We start from the raw sequence: 21,068 nt of genomic DNA, 5'->3' as shown, positions 1-21,068 counted from the left end.
AGCAGGGAGATGTGGAAATCCCTTGACTGGTCTTGCATAGTAACTTTGGTAGACAGAAGACCAGCAGAACTTTTGGAGAAAAAGTTGATAATCAATTGAGGATCAGTCGACTTCCCACCAGCGTTACAACTTGAGACTGTGAAATCCCTGGGGGAGCATCAGTAATGTAAACTGAGGACAATAACCATGTAATTTCCATTTGTTTTCCAATGTCCAAATATGTTAGCTTTCTGTCAACCAACACTAGATAGCTACCAGAATTAGAAGTATAGGTTCATTCTCCAATCCCTCGAGAATGGCTACACAATGGCTAGTAATAACTCCTAATCCCTCCAGCAACTGAGAAAAACCAGTAAAGGACTGAGTAAGCACATTGCTAGCCTGTATGGTTCAAATGTTATATTCAGTCACAGAAGAGCTCTCAAAAGCTTGTCTGCAAATTTCTTTCCTTCATAGTTAAGTAGACTGTGTTGTATGGTTTGCAAGTATGTTAATCCTATTGAATTTTCTTTTTTCCAGTGTGGAAACAGGCCTTTTGGCCCAACAAATCCACACCGACCCGCCGAAGCGCAACTCACCTAGACCCATTCCCCTACACTTAGCCCTTCACCTAACACTACGGGCAATTTAGCATGGCCAATTCACCTAACCTGCACATTTTTGGAATGTGGGAGGAAACCGGAGCATCCAGAGGAAACCCACGCAGACACGGGGAGAATGTGCAAACTCCACACAGTCAGTCGCCTGAGGTGGGAATTGAACCTGGGTCTCTGGCGCTGAGGCAGCAATGTTAACCACTGTGCCACCGTGCCGCCCACAAATTCTGTGTAAAAGAGTCATACAGTCAGAGTCATACAGCTTTGAAACAGATCCTTTCGTCTAACTCGTCCACATTGACCATGTTCCCAAAGTAAACTAGTCCCACCTGCCTGCACTTGGCCCATATCCCGCCAAACCTTTCCTATTCATTAACTTATTCAAACATCTTTTAAATGTTGTAACTGTGCCCGCATCCACCACTTCTTCAGAACCATTCTGTGTGTAAAAAAGCTGCCCCTCATGTCCTTTTTAAATCTTTCTCCTTTCATCTTTAAAAATGCTCGCTAGTTTTGAACTCCCCCAGCCGAGAGAAAAGATCCTTATCATCCACCTGATCTAAGGCCCTCATGATTTTATAAACCTCAATCTCCTATACTTCACTGAAAAAATGTCTCAGCTTTTCCAATCTATTTTTATATCTTAAACCCTGCATTCCCAGGAACTTGCTGGTAAATTTTTTTGGAATCCTCTCCAGTTTAAAAGTATTCTTCCTATAACAGGGCAACCAGAACAGCACACAGTATTCCAGAAGAGGCCTCACAATGTTCTGTACAACTACATGATGTCCCAACTCCTATGCTCAAAGGTCTGAGCAATGAAGGCAAGTGTGCTGAATGCCTTCTTAACCACCTTGTCTACCCATGTTGCAAATGTCAAAGAATTATGTATCAGAACCCCTGGGTCTCTCTCTTCTAATCATTACATAGTTACTAATAGGTTTTAATTCTCTAAGCAGATGGGATCAGTTATGAAATCTTGTTCATGAGCTGAATTCACTTCAGATTCTGAATGTACAGCAGGTATGGGCATAAAGCAGGATAATACAGTGTGAAAGTGATATACTAATAAATGGACAGATACCTTCATTTATGACATTTATTGTATAACAGTTGAATGAATTATTTTCTCCTTAATAAATAAACAGCAGAAGTCAGGAATTCCAAAATGAGTTACATTGGAGTTGCAAATATAAATGTACTAACTTCTTAATTGCAAGTCAATGCAGTTAGATGTAATTTGGAAAATTGCAGTTAAATTCATTTTAACATTTCTGAACTGAGATAAAATTATTAAACACTTCAAGGAATTCATCAAAACTCACCATAATTGTCTTGCTGTTCCCGCCTAGTGAATTGCTAAGCAGCCTGGTAAGTATTGAGTTACGGTAAGGAATGTACTGAACTCTCTTGCCCACAGCCTTGTCCGATAGGGAACTGCACAATATTTAATGAACAGTAAGCAGTTTCTCACTTTAACAACAGGTACATAAAGCCATCAAGGCTTGGTCACACTGATTTTGTTTCGTACAAAAAATTGCCAGTTCAGATGTTAGGCATAAATATTAAAACTGTAAGCTGAACTCCAAAAGCAATATTGGTTTCATTTATTTTTTGAAGAAAGGTCAGATTGGGTTAAGCTCACCTAATAACATTTCCAAGAGTTGTTAGACTGAGATTGATTGCCCGTGCTTCATTGAATCTGTCAGGAGCAGCTCCTGCACTTCGTTGCCTTTCACTGCCAGCCAAATCCACCAAGTTAATCTCTGAATGCTTTGTCATGAATTGGTTTGCAAACACCTGTTATGAATACTAAACAGTTATTTATTTCTTCATCAAGCTTATGTCAAGGTAACTGTCAAGTTGAGTGGAATACGACAGATGCACTATGAATTGTGGACATAAAAATAAAGATAAAAAATGTTTTGAATAGCATGTAAGTATACATGGTGTGTGATAGCAGGAACCTTGTTGCAACAATCATTGTCAGATTAGAAACAAGGAATATTGAAAAATGTTTATACAAATATTTAAGCAACTATTCAACAAGTGAGAAAGTAAAAATTGAATTCCTAGTTAATCCTTTTCATGTGTATGATATTGTAGAAATTTAAAGGATTTGAAAGAATTAGGTAGAGCAGCAAATCAGAGCTGTTTTAAATACCTGGTGGCAGCATTATTCACTGCTCCAGAAAAATAAATTGCTTTTCAATAATACCCCAGTATTGAATGACATGATTCTAATTTAACATGGATGTGGAATAAATTATGAACAGGAAAAATCCTTGCAGTTGACAATCAATACTGCTGGATATAAATAATGGAGTCAATAGTGATAATTCACTTTCTTTTGTGGCAAAGGACATCAGCATCTCATCTACAGACACCTAATACCACTAACCTAATGGACAACCTACACCAACATATAAATCACTGCCATTAACTGTTGAATAACCAGGTAGTTTTGTTATTCATACCACAGTAGGGACTGATTCTCAGTTTTGAAGCAATTCAAGTTTGAAGCAGCTCTAATGGTTAAGTCTCGAGCATGTAGTACTGGAAAAGCACAGCAGGTCAGGCAACTTCCGAAGATCAGGAGAATCCACATTTCGGACATTAGCCCTTCATCAGGAACGTCCTGATGCCCGAAACATCAATTTTCCTGTTCCTTGGATGCTGCCTGACCTGTTGTGCTTTTCCAGCCCCACCCTTTCGACTCTGATCTCCAGCATCTCACTTTCTCCTAATCGTTCGGTGCCCAACATCACTGGGAAGAAGCAGAATCAATGTTCATGGTTGAGTCTTTTTATACTTCTATTGGTTAAATGAAAGTGGGAGTTCAGGTCACTATAAAATCTTCAATCAACTTCCAATTATATCCAAAGCGTTAATTTTCGAATTTATCTCTTATGTACACAATAGGAAAACATCATAAAGAGGATATTTGCTATTAAGCCAAACTCATTTAGAAAATATTAATCTTCATAATGTTATCACTCATAATTCAATGACATATCTGTATATAGGAGATATTGGAAGAATGAGTGTGGAGGATGCCTGGGAGAGCATGAGGCAAAGGGAGTCCTGAAGGGTTTTACAGCCTGATATTCATTGTACAACTGGTTGTTGTCAAAATTAAGAGATGTTCCAAAGAGAGAGAAACATAGATGGACAATTGCCTCAATCATTTGCCACCCTGTGCTTCCTGCTGGTGGTTTAGGGCCTGGTTCTATCCCACTCCTGCATCCCAGGAACAAAAATATAGCAAGCATTTGTAAAAGGCAGGTCTGCTGACTTTCTATACTCAAACTTTCCACTCCCTCCTCAAAAACCCAACCCTATCTCTACTGTGCCACTTTATCCACCCTGTTTATCACATCTTCAAGGAAGGCTAAATTGTAAAATGGAATTTTCCTTTCATAAAATCATATTGACTCAACTTGATTGCGTTTTGATTTACGAAATATCCTGCTACTTCCTTAATGTTGTCACCTGAACTACTCTTTTTTTACAGGTCTCCTTTAATCTAATTTCCTGTTTCCAGTTGCCTGGCATTGCAATGTCAAACTTGAGTTCAGTATTCAGTGACTGTGCTCCAATGCGATTGACAATCTTGAGACAATTCTCAGTACAAGAAGAATTCATCAGTCAATCTACTCACCCATAATATGGGGCATTATAAATTAATTATGCAAAGAAGCCAAAATAATTAATGTGTTCTCAGTTTTGAAATGGAAGGCATCTAGTTACGTGCAATACATAGATATTGAGTAGCGTTAATTTAATGAAAATGAACCATTCTCAGCCCACACAACGCATATCATGGATTTCATTGACAGAAACTTTGAAAGGTTTCTCAGGGAAAATGTGTAGTTTGTGTTGGATATGGGATAGCTTTGTTTGATGGCTTATTTAGAAACAAAAGGCTACCATGCATGATTTCTTCATTTAATCTAGGACAGGGTTCCAGTTCTAAAACTAGATTACTTTGTGATGATCCCTCATCCAGAAAGGACATAAGGTTTGGGAATTTCCTTTCACCCCCTCAACCCATTCAAAAAGCTCATTTAACTTCTCATGATCAGAATGTCCTCACTCTGGGCCAAGCCCCTGACCTTTGATCATTGGCTTCCTGCTCTGTGAACTGAGAACTGAGGGGATGGCTTTCAAAGTTAAGTAAGTGATTATATGGGGTCCTTGAGGTGATAACAGTCAAACAATTGAGTAGGAACCTCAACAGAAGGCAGACCTAAAGCACTATAGAGCTAACTTCACAGTCGTAAAATTATTCCTCAAAAATAGCCTCAGCGGTACATATTGACACTTTATAATGATAAATCAATCTTGGGATGTTAAAAATGTGGAACAGTCAGGAATTTAAGGATCATATTCAGTTTGAAACCATTCACAGTTTTAAATATATTTTTCTTGTAATTAGAAGGAGGCAATCCATTATGCAATAGAAAGTGCCTACCTCTTTACTCAGAGAGTAGTAAAGGTATGGAATACTTTGCCTGCAAAAGTAATAGATTCGCCAACTTTAAGTACATTTAAGTAGTCACTGGACAGGCATATGGGCGTACATGGAATAATGTAGGTTAGATGGGCTTCAGATTGGTATGACAGGTCGGCGCAACATCGAGGGCTGAAAGGCCTGTACTGTGCTGTAATGTTGTATGTTCTAAGTTCATATTTAATTGTGCAATCCTTACTAGCCCTGATAAATCATTGTGTGATATGCATTACTGAATTGGTAGAAATCGACTGTTCTGAAATTCCAGTTCCACATACACTCACCCTGGAGATCCAATAATATAGAAAATTCAATACTGATTTATACATATCACCAATCAGGTTAAGAATATGCATCTTGCAAAGGATTCTGGTTCTCTACAGACATCTCAAGACATAGTATATGCCTAGAATATAGCTGCTGATTTTTAGATTTTGACAGATTTTGCACAGTACATTACTAAGACTTGAAATGCCCTTGGCATCATGATCTTTACTTTTGCACATTCATTTTTTAGCTATTGGACACCCATAAAAGTGTCATTAAAGTTTATCAGATGCAAGCTTCCGAAATTTTTCTGAGTTCCAAAGTTTTTGTTTCCTCAAATCTGACTTATAATTGATATGAATTTGTATCCAGAGAGGATATGTTAGCTATGCAACAATACTTAATAAAACCATATAAATATTCTATTACACATAATACAATTATTCACAAACATTAGATTATATTGTATAGAAATATTACATTCCAAAAGAGTAGCACACATTCAGTAGTGTGACATGTTTCAAGTGACCTTGGCACAAAATGAAATCTGAGACGTCTCCACCTCAGGTCACATGCTATGATACAATAATGATACAAGTGTCTATTAAAGGAACACTTGACACGTTGACCATGAGATATAAGAGATGCGAGATTATGCTATGCCTTTATAGAGCCCTGGTTGGACCATACTTGGAATATTGTGTTCAGTTTTGATTACCTCATTATAGGAAGGATGTGGAAGCTTTAGAGAAAGTGTAGAGGAGATTTACCAGGATGCTGCCTGGACTGGAGGGTATGTCTTATGAAGAAAGGTTGAGGGAGCTAGGGTTTCTCTCATTAGAGTGAAGAAGGATGAGAGGTGACTTCATAGAGGTTTACAAGATGATGAGAGGCAGAGATAGAGTGGATGGCCAGTGACTTTTTCCCAGAGCAAAAATAGCTATCATGAGAGGGTATAATTTTAAGGTGATTGGAGGAAGGTTTCGGGGAGATGTCAGAGGTAGGTTCTTTACACATAGAGTGGTGTGTGTGTGGAATGCACTGCCAGCAGTGGTAGTAGAGTCAGATACATTAGGGACATTGAAGCGACTCTTGGATAGACACATGGAAGATAGTACAATGAAGAATATGTCCGTTAGTCTAATTTTGGAGTAGGATAATAGGTCAGCACAACATCAAGGGCCAAAGGGCCTTTACTGTGCTGTATGTTCTCTTTTCTATAACACAACATCCCACTTTTCCCAACGATCAAAATTTATCCAAAACAGATGTACATGACTGTATATCGGCACTTCCTGTTAATTTGATAATTATACTAACGGGTAAAACAGAGTTTATATGACCAATGTTTTAAATTTCAATGTAATGCTTTGGAGATCTAATAACACACCCTGATTTGTCTGGAGGGATACACAATATTCACTGTTGCTCACTTATTGTACAATTAGTTTGTCTTCCTGCTGTTTATGGCTGTTTGGTTTGAACTGGCTTCTGATCCTACAAATGCCATGATCAGTTATGATTTTGTATTATTTAGGTTGGTCGCATTTTATGAAGCTTTTGCTGGTATCTACAAATTTGTATTTGCATTTATAACTGACATTCTCAACTCAGTATGCAGCCTGGATAGTTCTCTACTTGCTCTTATTGTGTATTTCTTTCATTCTCTATATTTGAAGGAAGTTGTCCTGGATGGTTATCCCTTCTCTATTGATGTTGCATGAAAATGTAGCAATGCTATGCATGTATCTTCTTCGTTGTTTGACACTTAATGATTATTAATTTGATAGTATGTACCATTTGATCTGCTAGAATATTTGAGCAGAGATATTATGATAACAATGTGATACAGGTCACTCCCCACGTAGCAAACGTTGAAATAGTTTGAAAGTGTTCTGCAGTCCGACGTCAGAGATTATCTGATCCAGGATACCAAATAAACCAAAAATAACACTCATTGTGCCAATGATGTTAGTGCTGTTTATGTTGCTAGACCATTGAACAACAGGCACTATGAGGGTGCAATCAATTCTGTGCACTGTGTATCGTTCTGCTCCTATTTTTGTCCAAGTGGTGAATTGTGTGGATACAGAGGGTCCCTTCACTGCTGGGTTGCTATGTTTCTCACATGCATTCATGAGTCATTGAATATCCTGATTTATTCCTGGTCAGTACATGATTCCAGTAAGATGGACATGCTACCTTGCCCTAATGCTTTTGATATTAAGACTTATTTAACCTTGAAAATGGTTTGCCCTGATGTAACAATTTCATCTCTGCATAGCAAAACTGAATAAATCTTTGCAAGTTCTTCCTTAACACTTTCAGACCATTCCTCAATAATGATTATTTCCATTTCTTGTGGTTGATCATGTTCAGCAGCTGCCTCTGTTGCCTCTGTTCAGACTGGTCAAAGTGTCACAGATTAACCTTGAGAACTTCTTAGTCAATAACATCAATTTGTAGATTAAGAAGAATATTTTGGTCTTTATGTGGGCTGGCAATCTGTTCAGTGTGCCAAATCTTGGTACTTGGTTAAAACTTCACTTCAAAGTCATATCCTGTTAGATTACTTGGATTGGTTCAGATGTGAACTGCTCTGCCTCAGTTGGTGTGGTTTGAATCTCCTGTATTGTGAACACATTGAGATCTGTGCACACTGGTAGGTCTATGTCTGGACCGATGGTATCTATCAGGAAAAGGATTTGGGGAAACCATGATGAGCTTGAGTATTGACACTGCAGTGTGATTCTGTCAAAGAATGATGTTGTTTTCCATCATATCCTGAGTTATTCTAGAGTATACCACAGATTTCCATTTGTTGAGGTGCATATCTTTTAGAACGCTTAGTGATGACTTGATTTCACTAGCTCCTGAGTTGATTTTTACTTATAGTTTGTGCTTTCCTGTCTTTTCAGGACATATAATATTAATGTTTTGATTACTTTATACCACCGACATGGTTTGTAAGCCTAACAATATGGAAAGTATCAGTAATCTTCTGACATTTATCTCTCACTTGGTTGATTCAGAACTTCACTGATCTGTTTACTTTTGTGCAATTTCTTAATACTTTCTTTAATGCCAGGGTTTGGTGTTATACCACCTTATTGGTCATATGTGCTGTAATCTAGGATCTGGCTTGACTGTTGGAACCAAATTTTGCACATCTACCCATACTCCTTGGTGCCACAAGATTCACAGATATCAAGAAAAGTTGGACTAGTTTTGGGTAGATGTGACAAATCACATTGGTTACGGATTTAGATGGTTTGATGCAACTTGCTGACTGTAACAATACTGTTGGTGACATCAAAATCATGGAATTGCTGTTGACTTTGCAATGTGGGTTCATACGAGTGTCCATCCTCAGGTAATGTGTAAATGGTATCACACATTTTTTTTTCCCCAAAAGATCTTTTCTAAAGGTCTTCACTGATATAGAAGCAGATGCACCTTGCTGATAATACCTCTTCAGAAATATTATACTCACGTTTTTTGTTGTGGCATCTTCTGTCATACTCATCAACAGGCTCTTCAAGCAGCTGTCTGTGTGACATGAGTTGGAGTTTTTAAATTCTGAAGTTAAGTTCCATCTTGAGCTGGTCTTCGATGAGCTTTCCTGATCTCTTCTGGATCTTTTCTGATCATCCGCAGAAAGACCAATTGTTCTAATCTTGCCAATAGCAAGAGTGATTTTCAGAGCCTGAATCTCATAAAAATCTATTTTACAGATTTTGCATTTCTCTCCTATTTTTCTTTTTGCTTCTCATCTTTTTAATTTTTCTCTGCTATTGCTCTTTTAAGAAATGTGGCCTTGAAGTTTTGACTCTGGATAGCAATCATGCCAAAAAAGGGAATAGTGATACAGATGATAGGAGCAAATAACTGCAGATGCTGGAATCTGTACTGAACAACAAATGCTGGAGATCGCAGGAAGTCAGACAGCATCCATTGAGAGAGAGCAAGCATTTCAACTCGAGATGACTCTTCATTAGAGATGAGTGGATGTGCTCTGATGAAGAGTCATCTACATTCGAAATGTTAGCTTACTCTCTGTCCATGGATGCTGTCTGACCCGCTGTGATCTTCAGCATTTGTGGTTTTCAATTATGATACTATGCCAGCTTTCTTTTCAGTTTCACACTGATTTGCAGGAAGTAAATGGTGAAACTCACAGACATTATATTGCAGGTAAACCTTTGACACATAGGAAATCATTATTTTAGTGTTTCTAAGCAGTTATTTTTTGTTAAGATCCTTTGAAACTGTGCTTTCAGAAATGTTTAACTGTCTTTTTAATGAAATCAGATCAAGGGACTGTCTAGTTTGTTTCTTTTTAAAGAGAGAGAGAGTATTCATGGTGCTTCAAATCTGTAAATTTAGTTTTGATTGTAATTTCATTTTTAAGTAAAGCACTCATAAAAGTTTCCTGTGTCTTGAATGAATTTACATTTAAGCCAAAAAGAATTTAACTCTGTCTTTTTGGTGGTCAATGCCTTATGTAGAGATCTGTACTGCTGCTGAATGCCTGAATTCCCTGTAACCATGAGGCTGCTATTCAGTTGATCTTCCATTAGTTTTCAAGACATCTACCACATAGTGGAAAATGAAGCTTTTATACCCTCAAATCATATGTTATGGTGAATGATAATGTCATGGGATTATGCCTTCTGCTCCTTGATTCTCCCACAAGGGGAAGCAACTTTTCAACATCAACCCTGTCAATTCCCCCAAGAATCTTATATGTTTCAATAAGCTCATCTCTCATTCTTCTATATTCTAATAAGTACAGGGGCAATCTACTCAGCCTATCTTCATATCCACTCATTTCTTTCTCACTGATGTTACACTCACTGGTTTATATCTGCACTAAGGCATTAGTATGGTGATCTAGACCTGCTATCATTGTGGGAATTAGTATTTACTGAACTTACAACTCACCAATTGCACAATTGAGTTTAGTTTTAACAATGCCACAAATGACCATATAATGATGATGAGATAGGATCCCTGTTCGGCCAGATTATGAAATCACCTTTGTTCGGTTTCTCAAGAAATCTCCTAACTCTTACATACTTCTGATATGTAAATAATACATTTACTACATTTGAATCCACAACTGTCTGTAAAAATATCCTTGCATGTTTTAATGAGCTACATCATGAACTCAAATTGAATATTCAATGATATTGTGTTACAGTGAATTTGCATTAACAAAATGCGCAATATAGCAGAATGTCCTGTATTTGTACAGTTTCACACACTTGGAAATTAACTTCATCAGCAATTTCCTAAACAGGGCCAGAGCCTGCAAGCTTGATGTACAAGTCAGGCACATCAAGCCATCCTAGGTGAAAATGGCGACACTGATCAGATCATTTCTCGCTGTATATCATGCAAATCCATATGCTGAGGTGATCACTTTTGGCTCTGAAAATCTTGGTCTACCTCAAATGAAGGGTAAGATATTTCTACTGTTTGAGTTACAGGTGAAGCTGGCAGTTTCATGATGCAATTATGCAAGAGCAGCCTGAGTGGTGTCCCCCACAACAGGTTGCTTCTGTCAAGCCAAGAAGCTGTTTTGTCTGTCAAACAAATGTATGATATGATATATGAATTGCAGTGCCAGTGTGTAGCCATGTAAGGACATCCTAAGCACTGAAAGATCGTATCAAGTAACTTGTCCTTTTAGCATTCATAATGAGTGAAGTAGTGTTTGTACCAAACCAGTCTATATTTGAAAAACTCACAATACAGTGTCCAACAATTCGATATTTGCTGGATAATCCTAAATAGCAAAGAATTATGCTGACAACAATCTAAGATAGCCAGTTAGGCTGACAGTATGGTGCACTTGCATGTACTGGAAGCTACATATATTAATACACAGGGGCCTACACTTTGCAGACAGGAAGAACTTATACATACATTGCCTGTTACAGCTTAATGAAATAGGTGATAACAATTTGATGGTTCATTTCTCGGGGCAATGCCTTTGCTAACCAAAATCAAATGGCTCAGTTTACTGTTTGAACAAAGATTGTAAGAAATAGGAACAGAATAGGCCATTCAGCCCCACAAGCCCACTCCACCATTCAACAGGTTCATAGCTAATCTGAGATTCTCCACTTTCCCACCCTTTCCCCATAATCCTGATTTCCCTACTGATCAACCTATCTCAGCCTTAAATACGCACAAGGACTCTGTCCTCACAACGCTTTGTGGCAAAGAGTTCCAAAGATGCACAGTCCTCCTAGGGAAGTAGTTCTTCCTCATCTGAGTCTTAAATTGGTGCCCCTTTATTCAGTGACTAAACCTTCTGGTTCTAGACTCTCCCATGTGGGGAAACATCCTTTCACTACTCACTCTGTCAAGCTTCTTAAAAAATCCTATACATTTCAATGAGATCACCTCTCAGTCTTCTAAACTTCAGTCAGTAGAGTCCAAACCTGTTTAACCTTTGGTCATAAGACAATCCCTCCACAACAGCAATTATTCAGGTGAGCCTTCTCTGAACTGCCTCCAGAGCAATAATATATTTCCTTAAAACATCATTAATTAGTGCAACAAGAAAAGAAACTGCTGGAGATATGCAGCAGGTCCGACAGCAGAGTCAAATTTTTGGTTCTAGTGACTCTTCTTTTGAACTCTCAAACTCCCTAACCCTATTGATTTCTGAAGATAGGTCACGGAGTCGGATATTTTGACTCTACTTTCACTCCAAAGAAACCGCCACACCTACTGAGTTTGTGCAGCAATTCCTGTTTTTGTTTCAGATAGTCAGCATCCACAGTTCTTTGTTTTTAATTAACTGGATTATAAAAGTGCTGTGACAATTATATAAGGCATTGGTGAGACCTGGATTATTATGTTCTGTTTTAGTCTTCTTACTTGAGGAAGGATATGGTGGCACTGGAAGCAGTTCAGAGGAGGTTCACCAGATTGATTTCAGGGATGAAAGGGCTATTGTATGAGGAGTAGCTTGGGCTTGTATTTGATAGAGTTGAGAAGAATGAGGGGAGATCTGATTGAGGTATACAAAATGCTAAAAGGGTAGGTAATTTGGAAATTAAACAGATGCTCCCCCTTGTGGTATAGTCTCAAACAAGAGATCATGGATATATAGAAGGGTATGTTCTAAATTGAAATGATGAGAAACTATTTCTCTCAGATGGTTGTGAGTCTGTGGAACTCACTGCCCCAGAGTGCATTCAAGGCAGAATCAATCAACAAATTCAAGAAAGAAATAAATACGTTTCTGATGAAAAGCGGAATGAAGGACAATGGGGAACACGCAGGAAAATGGTGTTGAGATCAGGATAAGATTAACCATGATAATGTTAAATGGCAGAGTGGGCTTACTGGCTGAATTACCTATTCCTGCTTCTAATTCCAATGCTCCAATGTTCCTTAATTTAACATTAATCCATAACAATTCCCCTACCCCCTCATGACTCTATTCATTGCATAATTTACATTATCTTACACTGGGTTTTTAGATCAGGAAATAAGTGCATGTCAGTCAGCTTCCCCAGCACATCCCCTCCTCATCCAAAACTCATTCAAACACTGAGCCATAAACAAATTCCAGACACCCTTGACCTATAGGCGTTAAGTGCCCATCAATGGGTCTAACTGCCTTCTAGTTGCTGGCAGGCAAGACTCCTGCATAGGCCTGCCTGCAGCCAAGCTATTTGGCACAGTTTTCCTGACATCAGGAATCCAATGCAGAAACTTTTCCCCATCTGGTGAGCTGTGCTAAATCTAGCCCAATATCGCAGAAAAGCTTTTACTTTCAGAGGAATTAAACCTGATGAGGAGACTTTTATACAATGTCCACTATTTTGGAATAATTTCTGGAGCTGAGGTATGGATTGTCAAATCAACATCCAAATAATTTTTGCCAGTTCACTCATCTTTTTGGTGAAGAATAATAGTTTTGATTAGTAGAGCTGAAATCAAATCTCTACTGCACGTGGTGATTGAGGGGTACTTTCTGGTTGATAAGACTGTAGATTGATCACAAGAGGTTCAGTCTTCACTAACAACTTGCGATCCTTTAGTTAAGGAATTTTAAAGTTCCCTAACAACGTCGTGTGTATGCACTACTTGGATTAGAGTGGTTCAAAAATGAGATTCACCATCACCTTCTGAAGGTAGTTAGGGATGGGGCCTAGTCAGCAATGGTCACATTCCATGAATAAAAATATCATGCCATATATGTAGGGGATAAGACAAAAAAAATCTGCAGATGTGGAATCCAAGGTAGACAAGCAGGAGACTGGAAGAATACAGCAAGCCAGGCAGCATCAGGAAGTAGAGAAGTCAATGTTTCTAGTGTAATCCTTGTCTACCTATATATAGAGGATGTCAAAGTTTTAGACTTTTATGCCACTTACATCATGTGCTAATTAAAAAATCCCTCATAGGATTTTGTTGCTAATTGTAAAATCCTCATATTTCATGTTACAGATACAGGGTGGTATTCATGGGACCTCGGAGGCTTTTTCATTTAATTTATGCACCTCCCACTTTTCTCTTTACTTTTAAGAGATTTAAAATTCCTGATTGGTATTTAATGAATGAACACAATTGAATAGTAGACAAGAAACATATCAGGGCTTTGTAACTAATAATATTATTTATCAGTTAGAATAAAAAGAAGTTAATCGAATGTTATTGAAATATCATACAAATATATAATATCAGTTATAATAAAAGATGAACATTTATATACTCTATACATAATAAATTGAAACCTCAATAAAATAATTTCTCCTTTTCAAAATTTCTCTAGTCAAAGCCATTTATTTTTTCTAAATTGTGACATGGAAAACAATTTCCTGGTCTGTGCAATGTAAAACAGGGCTTTACAATGTGGGGGTCATGAGCTGAACTTTTGGGGTCACAAGCTGTGAGGCAACAATGACCAGCCCCACCCACTTCCTTCTGCTCTGAAAGGTCCTCTCCTCCACTGCTCACTGAGGGGCTGCGACAATATGTAACATTGAAGTAATAGGTTGACTTTTATGTTTTCAACATTTCTTTAATCTGTTCCTTCTTGTGGTCTTCTTACAAAGTATTCATTTGTCTTCTTCCAAGTCATCGGGCAGAATCTTGAGAAGGTGTTGAATGTCTTGGTCAGCTAGACCCCTATGCCATCACCTATCCAGAAGCTCTACTCCACTTTGTGTCATTCAGGCAGTTATCAGATGCTCAGCCAGTACTTCCCCACATCAATGTATCCCGGGAGTAGACATTCTACTAACAACAGCTGTTAACCAATCAGAAACTGGCAACTCTCAGCAGCATCCCTCGGCAGCCAATGGCAGCTGGAAGTACTGCACCTACTTGAGGCCTCAGACCAAGGAAGGACCCAGGCCACAAGTGAATGACAGCACGAGGGCTGGGCTATCAGGGTTTTGGGGCTTCAGAGAAGGGATATAGAGGGTCACTGGCAGCAAGGCAGAAAGGTTGCTTTCAGTGTGTCACCCTTTTCTTCATGGGTCCAAGCACTCAATAGCTATAAACTCCATACAACCTTGTCACGGTAGGCTACAAGACGTGTCAGAGTGTGGACATAGATACCACCATTACGCATCGGGTCACCTCCCACCTTGTACATAGCAGGTATTCATGTGACTCAGCCAACGTTGTCTATCTTATACGTTGCAGGCAAGGATGCCCGGAGGTATGGTACATTGGGGAAACAGAGCAAAGGCTACAACAACAGATGAATGGGCATCGCACAACAATCAACAGACAGGAATGTTCCCTCCCAGTTGGCGAACACTTCAGCGGTCCAGGACATTCGACCTCGGACCTTCGGGTGACCATCATCCAAGGCAGACTTCGGGACAGGCAGGAGCGAAAAGTGGCCAAGTAGAGGCTGATAGCTAAGTTCAGTACCCATAGGGAGGGCCTCAACCAGGACCTTGAGTTCATGTCACATTACAGGTGACCACCATTGCACTATACACACACACAGATACTCCTACACATACACACTCTCACATACACACAGGCCCTCCTATACACACACACACATGGACACACATATACACGGACACGCACATAGACACCCACACACACCCTCCCACACTCCCACATGCACCCCCTCACAGACTTAAGACACTCTGCTTAAAAATGTGTTGCTGGAAAAGCGCAGCAGGTCAGGCAGCATCAAAGGAGAAGGAGAATCGACGTTTCAGGCATCAGCCGAAGGGCTTATGCCCGAAACGTCGATTCTCCTTCTCCTTTGATGCTGCCTGACCTGTTGCGCTTTTCCAGCAACACATTTTTAAGCTCTGATCCCCAGCATCTGCAGTCCTGACTTTCTCCTTATGACACTCTGCACTCACTACACACACACATACACTTTCTCACACTCACAACCCCCAACCCAGGCAGACACACACAGACAAAGACCCACATGCACACATATATTTTGTGGGGTGAATTTGTACTTGTAGGGTTACATTGTACTTTGCTCAAAAACTGCATGCATTCCTGTAGAACTCTGAGCTCAAAAACTGCATGAATTCATGTAAAACTCTGTTATCTCACTTTTTAGATTCGAATTAATCTAAACATCATGACATAGACAGAGAACACAGGGGGCCAACACCTTTAACATATTGTTGGGCTATCACCATTGTTAACAGCTAACCTGAGAATGCAACTTCTTAAACAAATGTTTTGTGATTTACACATGAAAGAAGTGAAACTATCATGATATTCTAACAGATTGAAAGGCTTAACAGACAATCAATCTTTCAATGTATAATTTCAGTTTCATCACACTGTAAATTTTTGCTATAAATTCTGTGTGTTAGGATTGAGCCCTCCACTACCACCTGATGAAGGAGCGACGCTCCGAAAGATAGTGTGCTTCCAATTAAACCTGTTGGACTATAACCTGGTGTTGTGTGATTTTTAACGCTATAAACAAAGGTTCTCTTTTGGATGCCCACCAGCAAATACAGCATGGTTTTCTTGTGCTTCCCACATGGGAGACCCTACCACCGGTTAACACCAATGTAGCCAGGCCATCAGCTGGACACTTATTCCAGTTAAAGGCCTCAAGTGACAAGGTAGTTTGAAGGCCATCCATAGGCCTTCCCATCATAGAATTGGCATTGAAAAAGGAAAACTCTCAGGTTTAGCAGGGCCCCCTGCTACCAATTTCATCTTTGAGGAGGACATAACATTCTCCTTATTGTTTCTCAGCATTTAATTCCAATTTGTTCTTCATTTGTAATTTGTTTTCAGTTTGATTGTAGTTTTGCTTAGAATTACGTAGGATATGAAGCAGAAAAGCAGGGCATTGGAACTAAGCAGTCCATGGTGGTGATTATGCTCAACTAAGCCTCTTCTCATCTAAATTTATCATCATACTCCTTCTTCCCCTTCTCCCTAGTATGCTTGTCCAACATCCCGCTCAAAGTGTCTATATTGCTTGCTTTGGTAGAGTGTTTCATATTTTCACTACTGTGTGAAAACGTTTCCTCTGAATTTCTTATCGCATTTCTTGGTGACTAACTTGTATTGATGTCATTGTGTTTTGCTATTCCCTCAAAAGGAGACATTCATTCTATACCTACTCTGTCAAAACATTTCATCTTTTTAAATACCTCCATTAAATTACCTCTCAGCCTTCAGTTTTCAAGGCAAAAGTGGTACAACCTGTCAATCCAATCTACACATGTATGACCACACATTCCTCATATTGTCCTTGCAAATCTTCTTTGCACTCTATCCAGTACCTCTATATCTTCATTTGATGACTATAGCATCATACGGTACAATAAGTGTGATCAAATGAAGATTTGATACAAGATTAGCATAACTCTCTTCTACTTAATATCATATAAATTATTTCTTAATTTTGTTTGTGCATTTTGATTCAAAGTATTATTTTACCAGGTGAAACTGTTTAAAACATTATTCATGTACGAGGTAGAATTAAATGATCAGATTGTTAAGTAGTCCATCATACTTAATGAAACATACAATTCACCAAATCAAAAAATTACATGTAAATAAACTCTCAATTCAACTGCAATTTTTATTTGTAATATGTTATTCTATTAGACCCCTTTTTGAATTGGTCCTATTATTCCCATTCAGGTTTAGCAAATATCATGTTCTATTCATTAGATTATTGGATTGAGTTTTATTTGGAATGAGCCTAACACCTTACCCATCAGAAAGTTATCATGTTGCTCAACAGTAAATAGGATCAAAAGGTGGAAAAACTGATATTAGGACATTTATGGCTCTTTACTTTCATATGCATCGTAGTCTGAACAAAATAGATGAATTAATGGCACAAATAGGATAACAAGTTATAAACTTTACCGAGACTGAAATTGGTTGCAAGAAGATCAAATTTGGGATCTAAAAATTCTGGAGTATGTGAGTTTTCCAAAGGAAGGGCAGGGAGAAATGGGTGGTGTGTTAGAACTAGATTGAATAAGTACAAGAGCAAGAAATGATCTTGCATCAGAATCCGAATGGCTAGAGCTAAGAAATAAAAAGGGAGAAAAGACAGTGGTAGGAGTAGTCTATAATCATCCCGTTAACAATAGCTATATAGTGGGACATAACCAGGGCATATTACAAAGGCAAAAACAGGGTAAAAACAAGGACTGCAGATGCTGGAAACCAGATGCTAGATTAGAATGGTGCTGGAAAAGCACAGCAGTTCAGGCAGCACCCGAGGAGCAGGAAAATCGACATTTCAGGCAAAAGCCCTTCATCAGGAATAGAGGCAGAGTGCCTGCAGGGTGGAGAGATAAATGAGAGGAGGGTGGGGATGGGGAGAAAGTAGCATAGAGTACAATAGATGAATGAAGGTGAAGATGGAGGTGATAGGTCAGGGAGGAGGATGGGGGAAGGTAGCAAAGAGTACAATGGGTGAATGGGGATGGGGATGAAGGTGATAGATCAGAAAGGAGGGTGGAGTGGAAGGTGAAAAGGAAAATAGGCATGTAGGACAAGTCATGGGGACAGTGCTGAGCTGGAAGTTTGGAACTGGGGTGAGGTGGGGGGAAGGGGAACTGGGGAAACTGGTGAAATCCACAGTGATGCCCTGGGGTTGAAGTGTTCTGAGGCGGAAGATGAGGCATTCTTCCTCCAGGCGTCAGGTGATGAGGGAGCAGCAGTGAAGGAGGCCCAGGACATCCATGTCTTCGGCTGAGTGGGAGGGGGAGTTTAAGTGTTGGACCACCATTTTTCTGCCAAATTATAACCAAGTCTCCTTCAGTTGTCAGACTTTCTTGATGCCTCCAAATGAACATTATTAATTTCTTGCCTTGGTTGAAAATAGTGTTGAGCATTATCAGAACAGGCATGATCTTATTGAATGGCAAAGAAGATTAGATGGGTTAACTGGCCTCTTTCTGCTTCTACGTCTTATCTCTCTTATTGGGCTTACACTTCCTACCTGTTGAAAATGGATATTGATCACCATGTGGGATCTGCTGCTGGTGGTGTTCCAGTTCGTTGTTGCGACACTTCTGTTGCGAATTCCTTGATCCAGTAAAGCCTCAAGTTGCTTAAAATTGCTACATGGCACTGATTTCAGACACTCAACATAAAATCCACATCTGCCTTCCCGTACACGCAGGCCATTAGGCTTACGAACCTTTGACAGGAGGTCTTGAACCTTAGAAACCAAGTGTAAACATTAACATGGACAGGCATAGTATCAATGGAGTTGTCGTAGATAGAACAGATATGCAGGAAGTAAACAGCAACAACACCCAATCAATTGAATTAATCCAATGTAGGTTAATTAGAATGTTACTTGGTTTGGAGAAATGTTTTATACTAGGTTTACTTTTCAGGGGGCATACCGAGACAAATATTGACACTGCCTGGAGGACCATCAACTCGGTGAAACACTCTTTGGTCTGCCTGAAACTTGTAAAGAGTTGACCTCAACCAATGTTGCAGACTGGCACATTCCAAGCTCTAGGACTATGTGCTGAGGGACACATTAAAACCTGAGCTAGCTGCTGCCAAGGCACAATGGGGAAAGACCACCATCTTTCTGCCAAAGTATAACCAAGGCCCCTTCAGTTGTCAGACTCTCTTGGTGCTTCTAAATGAACATTAATAGTTTCCTGCATTAGTTGAAAATGCCATTTTTTTCCAACTGTAGAAAAGCCCTGAGGAACGTTAACACTCCAATGCTTTTGTTTGATTTTCTCCATAAAGATTGTACTGAACTGATTTAGTACATTTGTATGTACTTACAGATGATTTTATGCATAAAGTATATTTTTCAAATAAAAAATGAGGTACAAATTATGTTGTCATTTAAGATTAAATGGGATAGATGCTGAAAAGAAAAAGGGTTGAATACATATGGGAGCAGAATTCTCATGGTGTTGAGTGCTTTAGCTCAGATGGAGTCAGTTAAAAATGGTTTGGACAAACTATCTGTTCAATTTGTAACTTCTACATATTTCTAGTGAACTTAACTTCATTATTGAATATTCATGAGGAAGTTTTAAAAATCAAGTAAATCAATTATGGCATATGATGTAGTAGTGAGGCTGCTGGCTCAAAAAAGAGGCAAAATTTAAGTTGTGTTCACATTTGCCCATGTGACAGATTGAGGTTTGCTGAATAAAGTTAGGAAACACTAAATATTTAGATTTTAATTTTCTATTTGATTTCTATATAGTGAAATATTTAAAAGTACCTGTTCATTGTAGATCTCAAACATGCTAAAATAAACCTATAAAAGACAATACGGAATCAATAGAGGAGCACTTCAGGATGCCACAATAAATGTGAAATAAACTCTGATTGAGTGCGTATGTGATAACACTGACTCCTTACATAAAACTGTCCATCCTTGCTTTGACGGTGTTTAATTTCCTGGAAAAGTTCTTCACAAATCATGGGAACAAGACCTTTGTTTCCTTCATATCCAGTCATCAAATAGCTCTTCCCTGATCCAGTCTGACCATAGGAAAAAATGGTTGCATTGTACCCATTCCAGGCATTTTCCAAGGCAGCTCTTCCAAGTTCATTAAAGACATGCTCCTTTAAATGTTAACAATAAATTAATCCCTCCATAGTTCAAATTGTAGTACATACTATAAATTATTATTATTTAGCCCAATCTATGATTGTAATGCTTTTCCTTAAAATACTATAAAAAACCATTACATTTTTGATAATACATTTTACTTAACTGTATATCAGCAGTTATAATCTTAATGCTAAATACCAATTAATAGTTGCATTGCTATACTTTATTTCTCAGAAAAGCTTGTCTGACTGACCTGACCGATGTAACGGCTGTGAGGTCCATTAGGCAGGAAAACTCCCTGGTCATTCTCAATATACCCATCATGTGACCAGTAGCAATAATCAAAGGTAAAGGTTCTTTTGTTTTGGAGGTCTTTTGGATCCAGAACGGTACAATTGTTACCAGCCATTGAGATGATACATTTACTTCTCATTGCTTTTTCTCTCTTAGAAAATCATGTGCAGGAAAAAACAACACATTAATTTTAAGGTATCAGCACTGAAAATCCACACAATTTAATCTCAATTATACACATCCAATGCAGATCATTTGAAGAAAGTGGAATGGTAGCTAAAATTCATAGGGTAGGACAGTGAACATGTATCCCTATGTCATCCATGATCTACCTCCTTTTAGCGGA

General features: G+C 38.7%; 1 protein-coding gene across 1 annotated transcript in view; it reads right to left on the bottom strand.

The window, feature by feature from the left end:
- The window catches only part of LOC132818194 (kinesin-like protein KIF28), a 95,441-nt gene extending 74,580 nt beyond the window's left edge, over positions 1 to 20,861 (bottom strand). Inside the window, exons 1-6 of the mRNA XM_060828972.1 lie at positions 20,682 to 20,861; positions 20,233 to 20,439; positions 20,093 to 20,128; positions 18,827 to 19,048; positions 2,242 to 2,396; positions 1,922 to 2,033 (exon numbers count right to left, since the gene is read on the bottom strand). Of these exons, the coding sequence (XP_060684955.1) occupies positions 1,922 to 2,033; positions 2,242 to 2,396; positions 18,827 to 19,048; positions 20,093 to 20,128; positions 20,233 to 20,439; positions 20,682 to 20,861 (912 nt within the window). The remainder of the gene's footprint in view (positions 1 to 1,921; positions 2,034 to 2,241; positions 2,397 to 18,826; positions 19,049 to 20,092; positions 20,129 to 20,232; positions 20,440 to 20,681) is intronic.
- Between the last annotated feature and the right edge of the window lie 207 nt (positions 20,862 to 21,068).

The sequence above is a fragment of the Hemiscyllium ocellatum genome, chromosome 8 (assembly GCF_020745735.1).
Source record: "Hemiscyllium ocellatum isolate sHemOce1 chromosome 8, sHemOce1.pat.X.cur, whole genome shotgun sequence".
Classification (NCBI taxonomy): Eukaryota; Metazoa; Chordata; class Chondrichthyes; order Orectolobiformes; family Hemiscylliidae; genus Hemiscyllium; species Hemiscyllium ocellatum.
The sequence above is the reverse complement of the archived record's forward strand: the minus strand, read 5'-3'. Positions and strand labels throughout refer to the sequence as shown.